The 16,230-nt window shown below is 40.9% G+C and overlaps 2 protein-coding genes across 2 annotated transcripts; both read left to right on the top strand.

Moving 5' to 3' along the window:
* The first annotated feature begins 1,214 nt into the window (after positions 1 to 1,214).
* Positions 1,215 to 3,613, top strand: Nap1l2 (nucleosome assembly protein 1-like 2). Its single transcript, NM_001024789.1, has one exon. It carries the CDS (start codon positions 1,473 to 1,475, stop codon positions 2,856 to 2,858), a length of 1,386 nt encoding a protein of 461 aa, NP_001019960.1. The 5' UTR covers positions 1,215 to 1,472; the 3' UTR covers positions 2,859 to 3,613.
* An 8,720-nt stretch (positions 3,614 to 12,333) lies between these two features.
* Dmap1-ps5 (DNA methyltransferase 1-associated protein 1, pseudogene 5) lies at positions 12,334 to 13,880 on the top strand. The gene is given in 2 exon segments (XM_063280456.1): positions 12,334 to 13,721; positions 13,723 to 13,880. Coding segments are annotated over 2 exon segments (1,407 nt in total). The 5' UTR covers positions 12,334 to 12,428; the 3' UTR covers positions 13,837 to 13,880.
* Positions 13,881 to 16,230: the final 2,350 nt, after the last annotated feature.

Genomic DNA, 16,230 nt, shown 5'->3' with positions numbered 1-16,230 from the left:
TTTAATTTACTGCATAGTCTTCTATTGTACGAATATGCTATCGGATATTTAAACACCTCTTTAATGCTGATATTTGTATTACTCCCAATAAAGTTCAAAATGTCAAGCAAATTCTGCAATTTTTTAAAACCAAATAGTACTTTATATTTGGCTTTTCTTTGTAAAATTCCTTAATGGCTTTTATTTCATTTTGTTTGTTTTTGTTTTCTAAGACAAAGTCTCATATAGTCCAAACTAACTTAGGACTGTTATATATGCGCAGGCTAACCTGAACTTCTGATTTTCCTTCCCAGGGCTATGATTACAGGCTATAACAATATCACAAAAGGAAAAATGGAAAGACAGTTTAGGACTGGGGTATTATCCTATATGCTCACTGTTCACACAGATGGCTTTTCTACAACAGGCTTCAACACACGCACACCCACCCACCCACCCACCCACACACACACACACATACACAGAGAGAGAGAGAGAGAGAGAGAGAGAGAGAGAGAGAGAGAGAGAGAGAGCGCCAACGTTTCACTTATACTCATCTGTCATCTTGTCATCTTTTCCTCATCAGGAATATTATGAGAATTTTGCAATTTAAAATCATACAGTCTGTGAAGAATACAGAAACTAGGGCACAGCATATTTAAACCACTGTCAGTTACATCAGCCAAAGGCCACCGATGCTTATTTTTAAACCTCAAAGGATCTCTTTGTGGGCTCCTCCACCACCCTCCTCTTCCCCAGAGCCTCAGGTTTTAACCAAACCCATAGATTAAAGATGGCCATTGTTTGCATTCCTTGTTGCTATTTCCATATAGCTCTTTTGAAATTATGAGCGTATAGTATCAGTTGAAAACTGAATGAATGATACTGCATTTCTGCAGAATTTTACAGGGTATAGGGTAGAAGATGAGCCATAGGTGGACGAATCAGCCATATTAGAGAACCTGGGAAGGCAAGTGGAGTAGAAAACTTGATTCATCTACTAATTTACTGGCTCAGGGTTTGTCAATCACTACAGCCTGGCAAATGAGATTGGAGAAGAGACCTGGGAGGGAAGGGGTGACGCAGCAAGCTGCATACACTGGAAAAAAAAAGGGGCAGGAGACAACTGCGTAATCATACTGCGGCACCAGTTCCTCCATACCCCCGCCCCCGAGTGGCTGGAGCAGCTGCTTGCAGAGGTCTGCCCACTGCGGCTCTCTGCAGTCTCTAGCCTGTTCCTTCAGGGCCTAAAGGCAGCTCCGAGTCTCCGCCCAGACAGCCGGGTTTCAATTCTGCTATCCCTGCTTCAGCACCGCCTTTTATCCCCACTGCTTGCCGCCTGTCAGCACTCCAGCAGTCCAGACGCTGCTGCTTCTTGGTCCATCTCCGCCCGATCATCGCGCATCTGCTATATTGGTGAGTCTTCCTGCGGAGGTCAGGTCTCCTGATCTGCAGGCTTAGCCACCATAATAAGTGCAGGCGATCTTCAAACAATGGCTGAGTCGGCCGAGCATAAGGAACTGTCTGACTCCAACCAAGAGGAGCTTGGTAGCCAGGTAATGGCGGAGGGGCCTGGGGGAAGTCAGGACTGCAGTGAAGGTGTCTCCACTGAGCCCGGAGATGGCGGGCAACAGGGTGAAGAAACCGTGGCTGCTGGAGTCGAGGAGGAGGGAAAAGGTGAAGAAGCTGCTGCAGGGTCTGGGGAAGATGCAGGCAAACGCGGAGGTGCTGCTGAGGACTCAGACTCAGACCGTCCAAAAGGACTTATCGGTTATCTTTTAGATACCGACTTTGTTGAAAGTCTCCCAGTGAAAGTTAAGTACCGAGTGCTGGCTCTTAAAAAGCTTCAAACAAGAGCTGCCCATTTGGAATCCAAATTCCTGAGGGAATTTCATGACATTGAAAGGAAGTTTGCTGAAATGTATCAACCCTTACTAGAAAAAAGACGACAGATCATCAATGCAGTCTATGAACCCACAGAAGAGGAATGTGAGTATAAATCAGACTGTGAGGACTATTTTGAAGAGGAGATGGATGAGGAGGAAGAGACTAACGGCAATGAGGAGGGCATGGTGCATGAATATGTGGATGAAGATGATGGTTATGAGGACTGTTATTATGATTATGATGACGAAGAAGAAGAGGAGGAGGAGGAAGATGAGAGCGCTGGGGCCACTGGAGGAGAAGCGGTTAACGAAGAGGATCCTAAGGGAATTCCTGATTTTTGGCTGACTGTTTTAAAAAATGTTGAAGCACTCACTCCTATGATTAAGAAGTATGATGAGCCTATTCTGAAGCTGCTGACAGATATTAAAGTGAAGCTTTCGGATCCTGGTGAGCCTCTCAGCTTTACACTCGAATTTCACTTCAAGCCCAATGAATATTTTAAAAATGAGCTGTTGACAAAGACTTATGTGCTGAAGTCAAAGCTTGCATGCTACGATCCCCACCCTTATAGGGGAACTGCCATCGAGTATGCCACTGGCTGCCACATAGAATGGAACGAAGGGAAGAATGTCACTTTGAGAACCATCAAGAAGAAACAGAGACATCGCGTCTGGGGAACTGTCCGAACCGTGACTGAAGATTTTCCCAAGGACTCTTTCTTCAATTTCTTCTCTCCTCATGGGATCAGCTTAAATGGAGGGGATGAAAATGATGATTTTTTACTTGGTCATAATTTGCGTACTTACATAATTCCAAGATCGGTGTTATTTTTCTCAGGAGATGCCCTTGAATCTCAGCAGGAGGGTGTAGTTAGGGAAGTTAATGATGAAATTTATGACAAAATTATTTATGATGATTGGATGGCTGCAATTGAGGAGGTTAAAGCCTGTTGCAAAAATCTTGAGGCATTAGTAGAAGATATTGATCGTTAAAGCAGAGTAGATGCTTCTGAAATTAACTGCCCTGTGTGCAGTTCCTGAAGACACAAGCAGTTAATAGTGTCTCGTGTTCTGCATTTTTTCCTGTCATGCCAGTTTAAAAATTCAAATACTAATTAATCTGACCTTGCATTGTAGTGGTATGATGTTTTCAAGACATGTAGACTGTGATAAATGATTAAAGGCATTAATATAGTGTGTAGTATAATTCTTCTGAAGTCCTTGTGCCATGTATCTACTAATCTGTGGCTGTGAATATTATTAGAAGTGCTAACTGAAATTATTTGTTTGCAAAGAAAATATTGGAAACCTAAGAGTGCTTTGCTATTTTTCCCTTATTTTCTTAGTGCTTTAGTCAATGGACTTAATTATTTTTGTGCCTGCTTCATTTTGCAGTAAATATGCAGTAGAATTTAAAACCTGAATGCCTAAGAGACCTCCATATGGTTGAGAATTTCAGACAAAAATCATATTTATTATTGATAACAGCTAGTGCAAAGCTTCTGATTGTATGTGACTGTGATAAATAATAAAACTCAGTTGTATTGAAATTACTGTTTATCATTAACATGTGAGTTATAGTATTTCAAGTGTTGCAAGTATTGTACTGTGTAATTGTGTAAACTGTGATTACAGTGTACATTTTTCTTTTATAAGATACTGAATCATTCATTGAAATGGACACTTCATTTCTGAAAATATATTTCATATTCTGTTCATTCACTGAAAAATAAAATGAATAAAAATTTCATGGTGTTATGTTTTAAAAATGAACCTTTTACCTATAAAGACAGTATGTTTATTGGAAGACACATAAAATATTAATAATATATACATTAATTAAAGTCAAAAGACATTCTTATTCACCAAAGATGAACACTGCTACTACTTTGATTTGTTTTCTATAAATTATTTTTCTACAGGTTATTCTTATGTGTTTATACATGTATGCAAATTTACCAACACTGTCTAACCTGCACATTCCAAAATGATTTATAACTGATCTAATTTTAATTTTCAGATTGAGTTTCAGAGAAACAAAAACCTTAATTTTAATTCAATCCAGTAAATTCATATAAGGTAAGTACTGTTTACAAAGAACAGATTCTTATGTGCTATTCTCTATTTTAAATTTCTTATCTATCTATAGTGTTATGTGTGTATACCCCTTATGACACTGGGGGGCAGCACTGACTGGGGACAGTGGAATAAGCTGTTCAGACTGTCCAGAGATGAATTTGCTTTTGTCCTTTGAGGACACTCAGATGTCCCCCTAAAAGGCTTTTCCTTATGACAAACTCTGTGAGAAGCACACCTATCCTCCTAGGATAAGGGACCTTGGTCACTTTTGTGTCACAAAGAAGCTTGGGTGGCAAGAAAATGCTAATTCTGTTTTGTTATTACTCCCTACCTACACTTCCGTCCAAAATATTTGTGACGTGATCTCTCTGAACTGTAACCCAAGTGGAACAAAAGCTTTGCAGTAACTCTCCTATCCTCCATTGAACATGCCACCTTCTTTAAATTGTGGTCCAGAGAAGTAAGTTTCTAGCACTGCTTATTTTTCTTACTTCTGTCAGGTACAACGGAGGAAGAAAATAAAAGCTTTGCCTTTTTCTATTCCATTCTAGGCAGGAGCTTCAAAGCCAAGATCTTCTCCCAGATACGATAATAGATGATCTGGTGCTATTCTTTTGAGTTGCAGTAAGTGGAAGTATATAGGGAAACAGACAGCTTTACTGCTATAAAGAACCGTGTGATTCTGCCAATGTGCATCCTGGAAATACAGATTGCTGCATACTTTTCACAATGATTAATATAGACCTTTGGAATTTACTACTACCCCCAAACTTACCCCATAGATATTGGTTTCTTTTTATTGTGATACTGTTACTATGCACTAAAAAAAAATCAGGAACATAAAAAATACTTTTATAGCCGGGGGTGGGGGCATTCTCCTGTAATCCCAGAAATGGGAAGGTGGGTATCTATAGGAGGGTCAGGAGTTCAAGGCCAACTTCAGCTATATAAAGCATTTAATAACAGCCTGGGCTATGTGAGACACTGTTGTAAAAACAAGCAAGCAAGCATCAGAACCATGGGTGACTTTCCTGCTGTTTTGCAAAGAATTCTTAGTGCCCTGCAGCTTCCCATGGCCCTTTCGTTTGTCTCTATGAGCTAGAATGGTTAATGTGCTTCGTGAGGATTTACCCTAATAGCAGGCTAGGACCCCATTGCTATAACTTTCATGTTAGTGTTCTCTGTCAAAGGATGTAAGAAACATTGTAACCAGCAACCAGAGCTTCCAGGGACTAAGCCACTACCTAAAGACTATACATGGACTGACCGTGGACTCTGACCTCATAGGTAGCAATGAATATCCTAGTAAGAGCACCAGTGGAAGGGGAAGCCCTGGGTCCTGCTAAGACTGAACCCCCAGTGAACTAGATTGCTGGGGGGAGGGCGGCAATGGGGGGAGGATGGGGAGGGGAACACCCATAAAGAAGGGGAGGGGGAGGGATTAGGGGGATGTTGGTCCGGAAACTGGGAAAGGGAATAACAATCGAAATGTAAAAAGAAATACTTAAGTTAATAAAAAAATTAATAAAAAAAAGAAACACTGTAACCGATGTTTATCAAGGCCTTTTCAGTCCTCACTGCAGAAAAAAATGGTACACATCAGAGAATAGAATGGATCCGTGTTAGAACATAATGGAGAATTGACTCTCTATGCTTCGGTGGAATATTTAAGGGGGTTACTGTAGATTGGATACTGGCAAAAGTAGGAGCCATTTATTAATACTAGCTCAATAAATATTAGCCTTGTTTTATCTTGGAAAACTAGAAAAATGATAAAGTTATACTTGGTAAACAGTTGAAACCTGGATGGCAAGATTGCTCAGCAGGGAACAGTACTCGACACTGAGCCTGATGACGTGGGTTTGATCCTCAGAACCCACATGGGCAGGGAGATAATGCAACTCTTGCAAGTTGTGCTCTGATCTCCACAGATGCATGTGTGCATGCACACACAGTGTAAAAAAGAGATGCACATATTTTAGCTTCTGTATGGGGGTATTTGATATTAAGGAGAGTGACATAGTACTCTTTTTTTTTTCTTTTCTTTTTTTTTTTTTTTCGGGGCTGGGGATTGAACCCAGGACCTTGCGCTTCCTAGGCAAGCGCTCTATCTACCACTGAGCCAAATCCCCAACCCCAACATAGTACTCTTATTTTGAATATTCTTAGACAAATTAATTGGCCTGGCTTTGTCTCATTTTATTACACTTCCCAAGTAACTTTGTATAAGGCTATTATTGTACAAAATGAATTATGTCCTACAAGAGACTAATATGGCCTATCCGTATGAACCAGGCCACATTCTTGATATCAGGGATATCATTCTTCTTTTTCTTTTGTCTTTTTCTCAATTTGAGACTCTCATTGCTCCCCTAGTTTGGAGTGGGATGGCGGTTCATTTGATTTATCCTTAGTGTTAGGGTCTTTCAGGCCTTGAGGTTAAGTTATCAATCTCAGGCAACCACATAGTCCTGTACTAGAGTTTAGGTTCCAAGTGTGTTAAAAATATGACTTGGAGGCTGAAGGGATGGCTGATCAAGTAATAAGACTTTTGCAGAGGACCCAGGTTCCAGTCCCAGCCCCCATGTCAGGGAGTTCTCAGCTGCACATACACATACAGACACGGACATATATTTTCACACACATTTTTTTTTTTTTAAATTGTGGATGGAAAGATGGCTCATTGGTTAAGAGCACTCCCTGTTCTTGAAAAGGACCTGGGTTTAGTTCCCCCGAAGCCATATCAGGTGGCTCACAATCATCTGTATCTCCAGTTTCAGGGAAATTTATCACCATCTTTTGGTCTCCCTGGGAAGGGTACAGATAGCACACAGATATACATGCCTGCAAAACATCCACACATATAAAAAATAAGTCTTTAAAACATTAAAATGTAATATATATATAATTTCACCTTAATTCTTTTTATACTTTCATTTTTTTACTTATTCACTTTACATCCTGATCTGTAGCCCCCCACTCCTCTCAGACCCATCCCACACCCACCCCATACCCCCTCCCCCATTCCCTCCTCCTCTTCTTTTCAGAGTCACAGCAGGACTAAATGCATCCTCTCCCACTGAGGCTAGTCAAAGCAGCCCGTTAGGGGAAGGGGATCCGAGGCAGTCAAGAGAGTCAGAGGTAGCCCTGATCCAATTGTTAGGGGACCTACATGAAGACCAAGCTGCGCACCAAAAAAAGAAGGAAGACCCAAGGGAGAATGCTTGAATGTCACTCAGAAGGGGAAATAAAATAGACATCAGAGATGGATGGAGGGAGGGAACTGGGTGGGAGAAGACGGGGTGGGGCGGGGTTCAATTGTGGGGAGATCAGTGGTGGGGATGAGAGGGTTGGGAGAGAAAACATAAATCAAGGGGGCATCTCTGGGGTAAGCCAGAGACCTATACTTACATTTTTAAAATAAATTATTCATGTGATTTTGGACTCCAGTAGGTTATTTGAGGTAATGGTTAGGAAGGACTTCTGAGGATTTTCGTTTTCTAGGGAATAGTCTGAAAAACACAAATACAATAAAATTCTCTTTTTAATACATGATAATAAAAAAATAAGGTATTTGGTATTATATACCAGAGGGGCTAGGTTTTAAGATTAGGCTATCTGAATTCCAATCCCAACCCCTGTAACTTAGCAGTTGGACAACCGAGGTATATAAATATTATATGAATCTATCTTTGTTATTTTATTAATCTTTATATTTGTGAAATATTCAAAACTATACATTATCAAATTACTAATTAATAACAATTATTACCCCAATTACTTTCCAATGTAAATAAAGTAAAAGCTCACACTTTGCATTTCAAGAAGTCTCCAAGATATCTGCATATACTTAGACTAAGTGCCAAGCTAAGCAGCAGTACTTAAATTATTCACGAGACCAGTACATTAGTTACTTTTTTATTGTCGAGGCAATACACCACAATCCAAGGCAATTTATGAAAGAAACAGCTTATTTTGGCTTATAGTTCCAGATGGATAAGATTCTATCATGGTGTGATAGTATAGAAGCAAGTAGCAGACAGCAGAAATAGAAAGTGAGGGGATTACATATTCAACTGCAAGTAGGAAGCAAAGAGAGATAACTGGAAGTGAAACTATGCTACAAACTTTCAAACCCATTCCAATATTTTCCTTCCTTCAGCAGTGCTACACCTCCCTGTAACTGCCCAAAACACTACTACCAACCGGGGACCAAGTTTTCAAATACCTGAGTCTGAGGAGGACATTTGTCATTCAAACCCCCACACCTGGCTCATAAGAAGGATCAATTACTTTTGAGTTATTTCCATACTGCCAAGTATATTCATAGATTTTGATCTGTGTATACTAAGCCCAATATTTATTTGAGGCCATTTGCTCAGCGGCTGCTGTTGCTTGGATAAGAATGTCCCCCACAGGCTCATATATTTGAATGCTTAGTCATCAGGGAGTAGAACTACTTGTGAAGAATTGGGAAGTGTGGCCTTCTGGGAGTACATGTGGTCTTGTTAGAGGAAATGTGTCACTGGGGGTAGGCTTGAGGCCAAGCAAGGCCCAATTTCTCTCTCTTCCTGTTGCCTGAAGATCCAGATATGGAACTGTCAGCTATTTTTTTCAGCATCAGTTCTACCCACCATGATGATAATTGACTAAATCTTTGAAACTGTAAGCCAGTCCCAACTAAATGCTTTCCTTTATAAGAGTTGCCTTGGTCATGGTGTCTCTTCATAGCAGTAAAAGAGTAACTAAGACAGTGACCAACAAATATATCATGAATCACATTTTAAATATGTGGTAACCAAAGACAAAGAGAATATAGAATATAAAAATTATGTGAAACTATAAGCAATCTATAGGTATATAACATTTAAGTTTTTACTTAGCATACAAATATGTGCAACATGAAGTATGCTATTTATAAAAAACAAAATATTTTAAAAAGAAACAGAACACATCTGTGAGATGTATTTTCTTCAGATTATTTGCCCAATGGCACATTTTAAAACTAGAAAGGAGTGTTCAAAATGAAGCAGTTTCTGTCTGCCATTTAAAAATAACACTATTATCTGTTGGTTTATCTAGTCTATGTGTTCAAAGACAATAAAACTGAAGTTCAAGGACACTATATGTAACCTATTTCCTCCATAGTCTGCTTGCTCATATACTGTCATACCACACTGACTCCGCATGCTTGGGTTTTTGTGTGCCTGCCCATTTCTCTGTGTGTGCACAGATAAACGTGAGATGGACCATGAAGTACAATAGGAATGTGTGAGGAGGGACATGGGCATTCCACATAAAGGATCGCAGTCTTCGGGGTTGGGGATTTAGCTCAGTGGTAGAGCGCTTGCCTAGGAAGCGCAAGGCCCTGGGTTCGATCCCCAGCTCTGAAAAAAAAAAAAAGAACCAAAAGAAAAAAAAAAAGGATCGCAGTCTTCTGTAGCTTTGCTCTTTTAGGAATATGAAGATGAGGTTAGCCTAACTTTTGGTCTCTGACAGTGTAGGCATGGAACCATGTCTTCCGAGTATGCCACTGAGTAGAGTGGGGGCACATACATGCTAGGCAAAAGGAATGGGTGAAGCATCACTGCTCCGTCCCACATGTTTTATGAACTCATGCTTTCTGTGTAAGGATACATGTGGTCTGTGGTTGGTGAGAAAAAGAGTTCTGGTTGTAAGCAGGTGCCTTAAACGGTTTTGCAGAGGTTGGGGAATGTTTACATGTTTTTTTTTCCCACTCTGAAGTCTAAAGTCTTCTCTTGTGCCCACTGAAGTGATCATAGGTAGTGTAAAGACAGATTGATGATCATTTCTTGACTTTTTGCTAAGTTTAAGTAGAGAAGTTGAGGAAGCAACCTAGAGGAAATAAAAATTTAAGTGGCGTGTCTTAGAAATGGACAATGAGGGGTTGGGGATTTAGCTCAGTGGTAGAGCACTTGCCTAGCAAGCACAAGGCCCTGGGTTCGGTCCCCAGCTCCGAAAAAAAGAAAAAAAAGAAATGGACAATGAGGGAGGTTTTTACATTAGTTCAGCTTTGATATAACTAAGATATCTTAAGTACCCATCAAATATTCTTTTGATAAATGAAATATGATTGTGCCTTGGCCCTAAGACAGAATGGGAGCTCAGGTGTACAGCAGGTATGTACATATACAGAAGAAATGGTACATAAAAGGGGTACTGCTTGTAACATCTGCAGAGCACATCCATGTTAATCCTACTGTAGATGCATTTAGAAGACTAGATAATATGTGGTTATTACATAATCTGTGGGGCACAAAAACACATTCCGATAATTTTTTTTTAAAGAAACTGAGGTCACTTTTCTTGTTTTCTTGGAGTTTTCTCATAAGAACTCAGAATTCTCCTTGTGTGATTTTGTTCTTGTACTGTGCTTTGAAAACAGTTCATAACCGAAGGAATTCAGGGCAGGAACTCAATCAAGAACTGAAGAACTGGCTCACCTTTTGAATTGTACTCTGGATCACGATTAGTTAGGTTTCTTACACAATCCAGCCCTACTTGCCTAGGGATGGTGTTGCCAACTGTGGGTTGGCCCCTCTCACAGCAGTCATTGGTCAAGACAATTCCTCATGGTCATAGCCAGAGCCAAATCTGATCCACTCAACTCTACAGCTGAGACCCCATCAGAAGCCTGTAGGCTGTTTCAGCTGACAGCTGAAGCTACCTTAGGACTCCTTATCACTTGTCAGCCTGACATAGAAACACAACACTTAAAGCCACAACCTATTAATTCTTGTCTCCAAGATCTCACATTTAAGATTAAAATATAAGACACCATCCAACTTTTAGATTTGAATTTTATGCTAAAGCTTTTGACTTGTATGTATGTCTGTGTGCCTCATGCATACATGAGTGTGATGGTTGTGAACTACTATGTGGGTGTTGGGAAGTGATCCCAGGTCCTCTGCAAGAACAAGTGTTCTTAACACCTAAGCCATCTCTCTAGTCCCCAACAGCCTAAATTTTATGTTCCACAATCTAAAAATTTTAATACTTTAAAAGTCCAAAGTCTATTTAAATATCCAGTGTCTTAAGTGTGGAATACTGTGAAATAAAAACAATATGCTACAGAATTTATTATTTCAAGATGGGAAAAAAAAACAATGTGCAGTTACAATGAGATCAAGGCAACTCCCAAAATTCAGTAGTGTCAATCAAATCCTTTACTTCAATATCTCATATCTGGAAATCACTCATGGTCATATGGGCTCCAAATTACTCGTGCTCTGCCATCTGCAGCACATTTAACTTGTCTCAAACATAAGTTCAGGTTGCTTCCCACTGTCCTGGTGAGCAATCCATGCTCCTAGCATCTCCAATATACTGGACTTTCTTTACTGATGCTTCACTTCACCAGTGGCACTCAGGGTGTCTCTACAGGGATTCCAACTCTGCCACAAAGTGCCAAGCCTCTGCTACACTCTGTGCCTTCTTCATGCCTTCAAAACCAATACCATATGGAAGACTTTATTTGCCAAGTTCTTTCTGTTGGCTTGTTATATACCCTTGTCTCCCTAATGCTGACCCTGAGAAAAATATTGCTCAGATTTCATCTTAATGATTGCAACCTCTTATTAACTACGGCTAATTCTGACTCAAATGGCCCAGAAAGAGTCTTTGCTTCCTTTTGAAGGTTTCAAACCAGGCTTGCCCAATAAGAGTGTTAAGAGAAATGCAGATTCTCTACTTACTAACTTTTCTAGTTCAAAGTTCTGAAACTTTCCACAGTCTTCCCCATTAAACAACATGGCCATGTCCATTATAGCAACACTACACTCCCAGTAACAACTTCTGTTCTAGTTTCATTCTGTTGCTGGGATAAACCACTCACACAAAAGCAACCTACAGAAAGGAAGTTTAAGTTCACAGGTACAAGTCTATCAACAAAGGATGTCAGGACAGCAACTCAAGCAAAAAATGCAGCAGCAAGTATGAAGGAACACCGTTCACATTCTGGCACTCTGGCTTAGTCCTTGACTCATATTCAGGTAGACTTTTTGTACATCCCAGGACCACTTGTCTAGGGATAGTGCCACCCACTGTGAGATGAGCCTCCCCACATCAATCAAGGCAATCGCTCACCAACATGGCCACAGGCCAATCTGATCTGATCAATCCCTCACCTTCGACTTCAGTGACTCAGGTTGTGTCAACTGATAGCTGAAATTAACCAGGACAAGTAACTATTTGCTTTCACTAAATTTCATATTTCAAACTTAACATGCTTTCATACTATCACATTCTTTCTTTGTCATCCACACACACATACAAGCCTGGGTGATCCAGAGTGAGAAGCTCATAGATTCTCAGAAGAAGCCAATATCAATGAGCCCATTGACATTTAATAATTCTCCCTCAACCGTGGGTCTTCAGAAAGAGATAATCTGAGGAGTGGGCTACAGTTGGAGTACTCAGGTACTGACCCTTGACCTCGGGGTGCTACCTCATCCCTCAGGCGTGATGGCTACGGGCGCAGATGTATGAGACATTCTAGAACTCGGGGGTCCAGAGGGAGGTGCCCCTTCTGGGACCATCAGCAAAAAGGATATTATCAACCCGGACAAGAAAAAGTCCAAGAAGCCCTCAGAGACACTGACCTTCAAGAGGCCGGAGAGCATGCATTGGGAGGTCTATGCTTTGCTTTACTCTGACAAAAGGGACGCACCCCCACTACTTCCCAGTGACACCGGTCAGGGGTACCGGACAGTGAAGGCTAAGTTGGGGTCCAAGAAGGTTCGACCTTGGAAGTGGATGCCATTTACCAACCCAGCTCGAAAGGATGGTGCTATGTTTTTCCACTGGCGCCGAGCAGCGGAGGAGGGCAAGGACTACCCCTTCGCCAGGTTCAATAAGACAGTGCAGGTGCCAGTGTACTCAAAGCAGGAGGACCAGCTCTACCTTCATGATGGTGCATGGACTAAGGCAGAGGCTGACCATCTCTTTGACCTCAGCCGCCGATTTGATCTGCGCTTCGTAGTTATTCACGATCGGTATGACCACCAGCAGTACAAGAAGCGTTCTGTGGAGGACCTGAAAGAGAGGTACTACCACATTTGTGCCAAGCTTGCCAACGTGAGGGCTGTGCCAGGTACAGATCTCAAAATACCAGTATTTGATGCCGGGCATGAGAGACGGCGGAAGGAACAGCTGGAGCGACTTTACAACCGAACCCCAGAGCAGGTGGCAGAGGAGGAGTACCTGCTCCAGGAGCTTCGTAAGATTGAGGCCCGGAAAAACGAGCTGGAGAAGCGCAGCCAAGACCTGCAGAAGCTGATTACTGCAGCAGACACCACCGCAGAGCAGCGGCGCACAGAACGCAAGGCTCCCAAGAAGAAGCTACCCCAGAAGAAGGAGGCTGAGGAGCCGGCTGTTCCTGAGACTGCAGACATCAAGTTTCCAGATTTTAAGTCAGCAGGTGTGACATTATGGAGCCAGCGGATGAAGCTGCCCAGCTCTGTGGGTCAGAAGAAGATCAAGGCGCTGGAACAGATGCTGCTGGAACTTGGTGTGGAGCTGAGCCCTACCCCCACAGAGGAGCTGGTGCATATGTTCAATGAGTTGCGGAGTGACCTGGTGTTACTCTACGAGCTCAAGCGGGCCTGTGCCAACTGTGAATATGAGCTACAGATGCTACAGCACCGGCATGAGGCCCTGGCTCGGGCAGGAGTGCTGGGGGGCCCTGCCACACCAGCAGTGGGACCAACCCCAGCGTCTGCTGAGCCAACAGTGTCTGAATCTGGACTTGGTCTTGACCCCTAGCAAGGACACCATTATTGATGTCGTGGGTGCACCGCTCACACCCAATTCGCGGAAACCACGGGAATCAGCCTCCAGCTCATCTTCTGTGAAGAAAGCCAAGAAACCATAAGGGGCCATTAGAGTTGGTGGTATGGTGTAAATGGAGCTGTTAAGTTGGAAAAAAAATAATTCTCCCTCAGCTCTGAACGTACACAGAAGTGATAAAATGTGGTTTTTCATATGTGTACATACTTACCTATGTGTGAATGTGCTTATTTCACTGAAGGATTCACCAGTAATAAGTGCAAGTAGTCAGATAATTTTTTCCATTCCAATATTGCCTAGATGTTGTCAAGTATGCTATGGATAAGGGAAGAATCAGTAATATGTGATGCCATTCCTTACTATGACAAAGTGCTTTTTATTGCACATACTAGAGGAACTGAACAGTTTTTCTTTGTTAGGACCCATATTAGCCAATCCAATATATTTACATTTCATGTCCATGTACTAACTTCCATATTCTTACCATAAATTAAATATGGTGTCTGTAGACCATTCCAGTGCTAGAATGGGTATGTATAGGATTGGCCCACTTTCATTCTTTCTCATATGTATATCATTTTTTCTGGCACCATTTATCAATAAGACTACATTTAGCAGCTATGGAAACTTTGTAAAAAACCATTTGACCACATATGTGCAGGTTTTCGTCCTGGTCCAAACTATTTGTCTACTTCATTTGTCTATGAGTCTGTCTTTATGGTAGACCCATGTTGTTTCACTTAGTGCAACTTTGTAATAAGTTTGACATTATGACATGTAAGTCATAGAAGTCTATTTTTTTTTTTTTTTGGTTCTTTTTTTCGGAGCTGGGGACCGAACCCAGGGCCTTGCGCTTCCTAGGCAAGCGCTCTACCACTGAGCTAAATCCCCAGCCCCATAGAAGTCTATTTTTATTTTCAAACTTATCACCCTATTTAGAGGTCCTTTGAGACTTCATGTGAATTTTTAGTACCTTATTTGTACAAAATCATCCATGATATTTTTGTAGCAATTGAATTTATTCACTAGATTGCTTTTGGTACCACTGTCATTTTCACAATACAGAATCTTACAGGTCATGAATATGAGATGTCTCCATTTATATCTCACTGAATTTCCTTCAGTCCTGTTCTGGAATGAATAATGTACAAGTTTCCTGCTTTGTTAGTTAAATTAATTCTCAAATATTTTATTTTTCTAATATTATTATAAATTGAACTGTGGAATTTTTAAATTTACTTTTTTGATTTTTTATTGTTAGTGCATGGAAATGCAACTATTTGATGGTATATTCGAACTTCACTGAATTCTGTAGTATTTTGTGTAATATTTAGGAGATTTCATATATATTATGTCATTTATACATTTACTTTTTCCTTCCAATATTGAAGCTTTGAATTTCATTTTTTCCTGATTATTTTTCTCATTTTCAAAATTTTGCTTTATTATATTTTCCCTTTTTATTAAAAATAGATTCTTTTCTCAAACAATATATCTTGGTCAATATATGTGGTCAAAATTTCCCTCCGTCTACTTCTCCCAGTTCTTCCTCACATTTCCTCCCATCCCAACTGGATCCCCTCCTCTTGTATCTCTCATTAGAAAAGAATAGGCATCTAAGAGATAAAAACAAAACAAAATAAGGTATAATATAAAACAAAACCCATCCCACTGAAGGTAGGAAAGGAAACCCAAGAGAAGGAAAAGAGGACCTGGTGCTAATCCTGTGCTTGCTGCTTCAGTCTCTGTGAGCTCATATGAGCTTTTCTTGGTTGATTTAGGTGAACTTGTTTTCTTGGTATCCTCCATCCCCTGGCTTTTATATTCTTTATGTCCCGTTTTCTGTGGGTTTCCCTGAGCTCTGTGGGGAAGGGATTTGATGGAAACACCCCACTTAAGGCTGAAAAATATCCTTTTTTAAAAATCACTCCCCACCTATTATTTGAGGCTGGATTCCTCCCAAACCCATGAGTTACCTATTCTCAGCTAGTCTAGAAGCTAATAAGTGCCAGCAATACTTTTTCTGCTTCAATGCCAGGGTTATAGGCATGCATTGGATGCCTATCTTGTCACATGAGTGCTGTGATCCAAGCTTCAGTCTTCACAACTGCTCAGCAAAGGCTCTTAACATGACTCATCTATCTAGTCCATGGATAATCTTTTAATGGCCACATAATTTAGTATTATAAATTTTAATGCCAACATTTTTAAGCGATACTGATCTGCCATTTTCTTTTCTTGTAGTTTGTGTTTGTTGTTTTGGTATCTGTTTCACACAGTCTTTAGAAAACAAAGAAATGACATTACCTTCCTTTATGGATACTGTCTCTTTTTTTTTTTTTATTAACTTGAGTATTTCTTATATACATTTCGAGTGTTATTCCCTTTCCCGGTTTCCGGGCAAACATCCCCCTCCCCCCTCCCCTCCCTTATGGGTGTTCCCCTCCCCACCCTCCCCCCATTGCCGCCCTCCCCCCAA

This window comes from Rattus norvegicus, chromosome X (assembly GCF_036323735.1).
Source record: "Rattus norvegicus strain BN/NHsdMcwi chromosome X, GRCr8, whole genome shotgun sequence".
NCBI lineage: Eukaryota > Metazoa > Chordata > Mammalia > Rodentia > Muridae > Rattus > Rattus norvegicus.
This window is presented reverse-complemented; position numbering and strand designations above follow the sequence as displayed.

Coding starts and splice junctions, on each gene's coding strand:
- Nap1l2 (NM_001024789.1), top strand. CDS start 1,473: ATGGCTGAGTCGGCCGAGCATAAGGAACTGTCTGACTCCAACCAAGAG.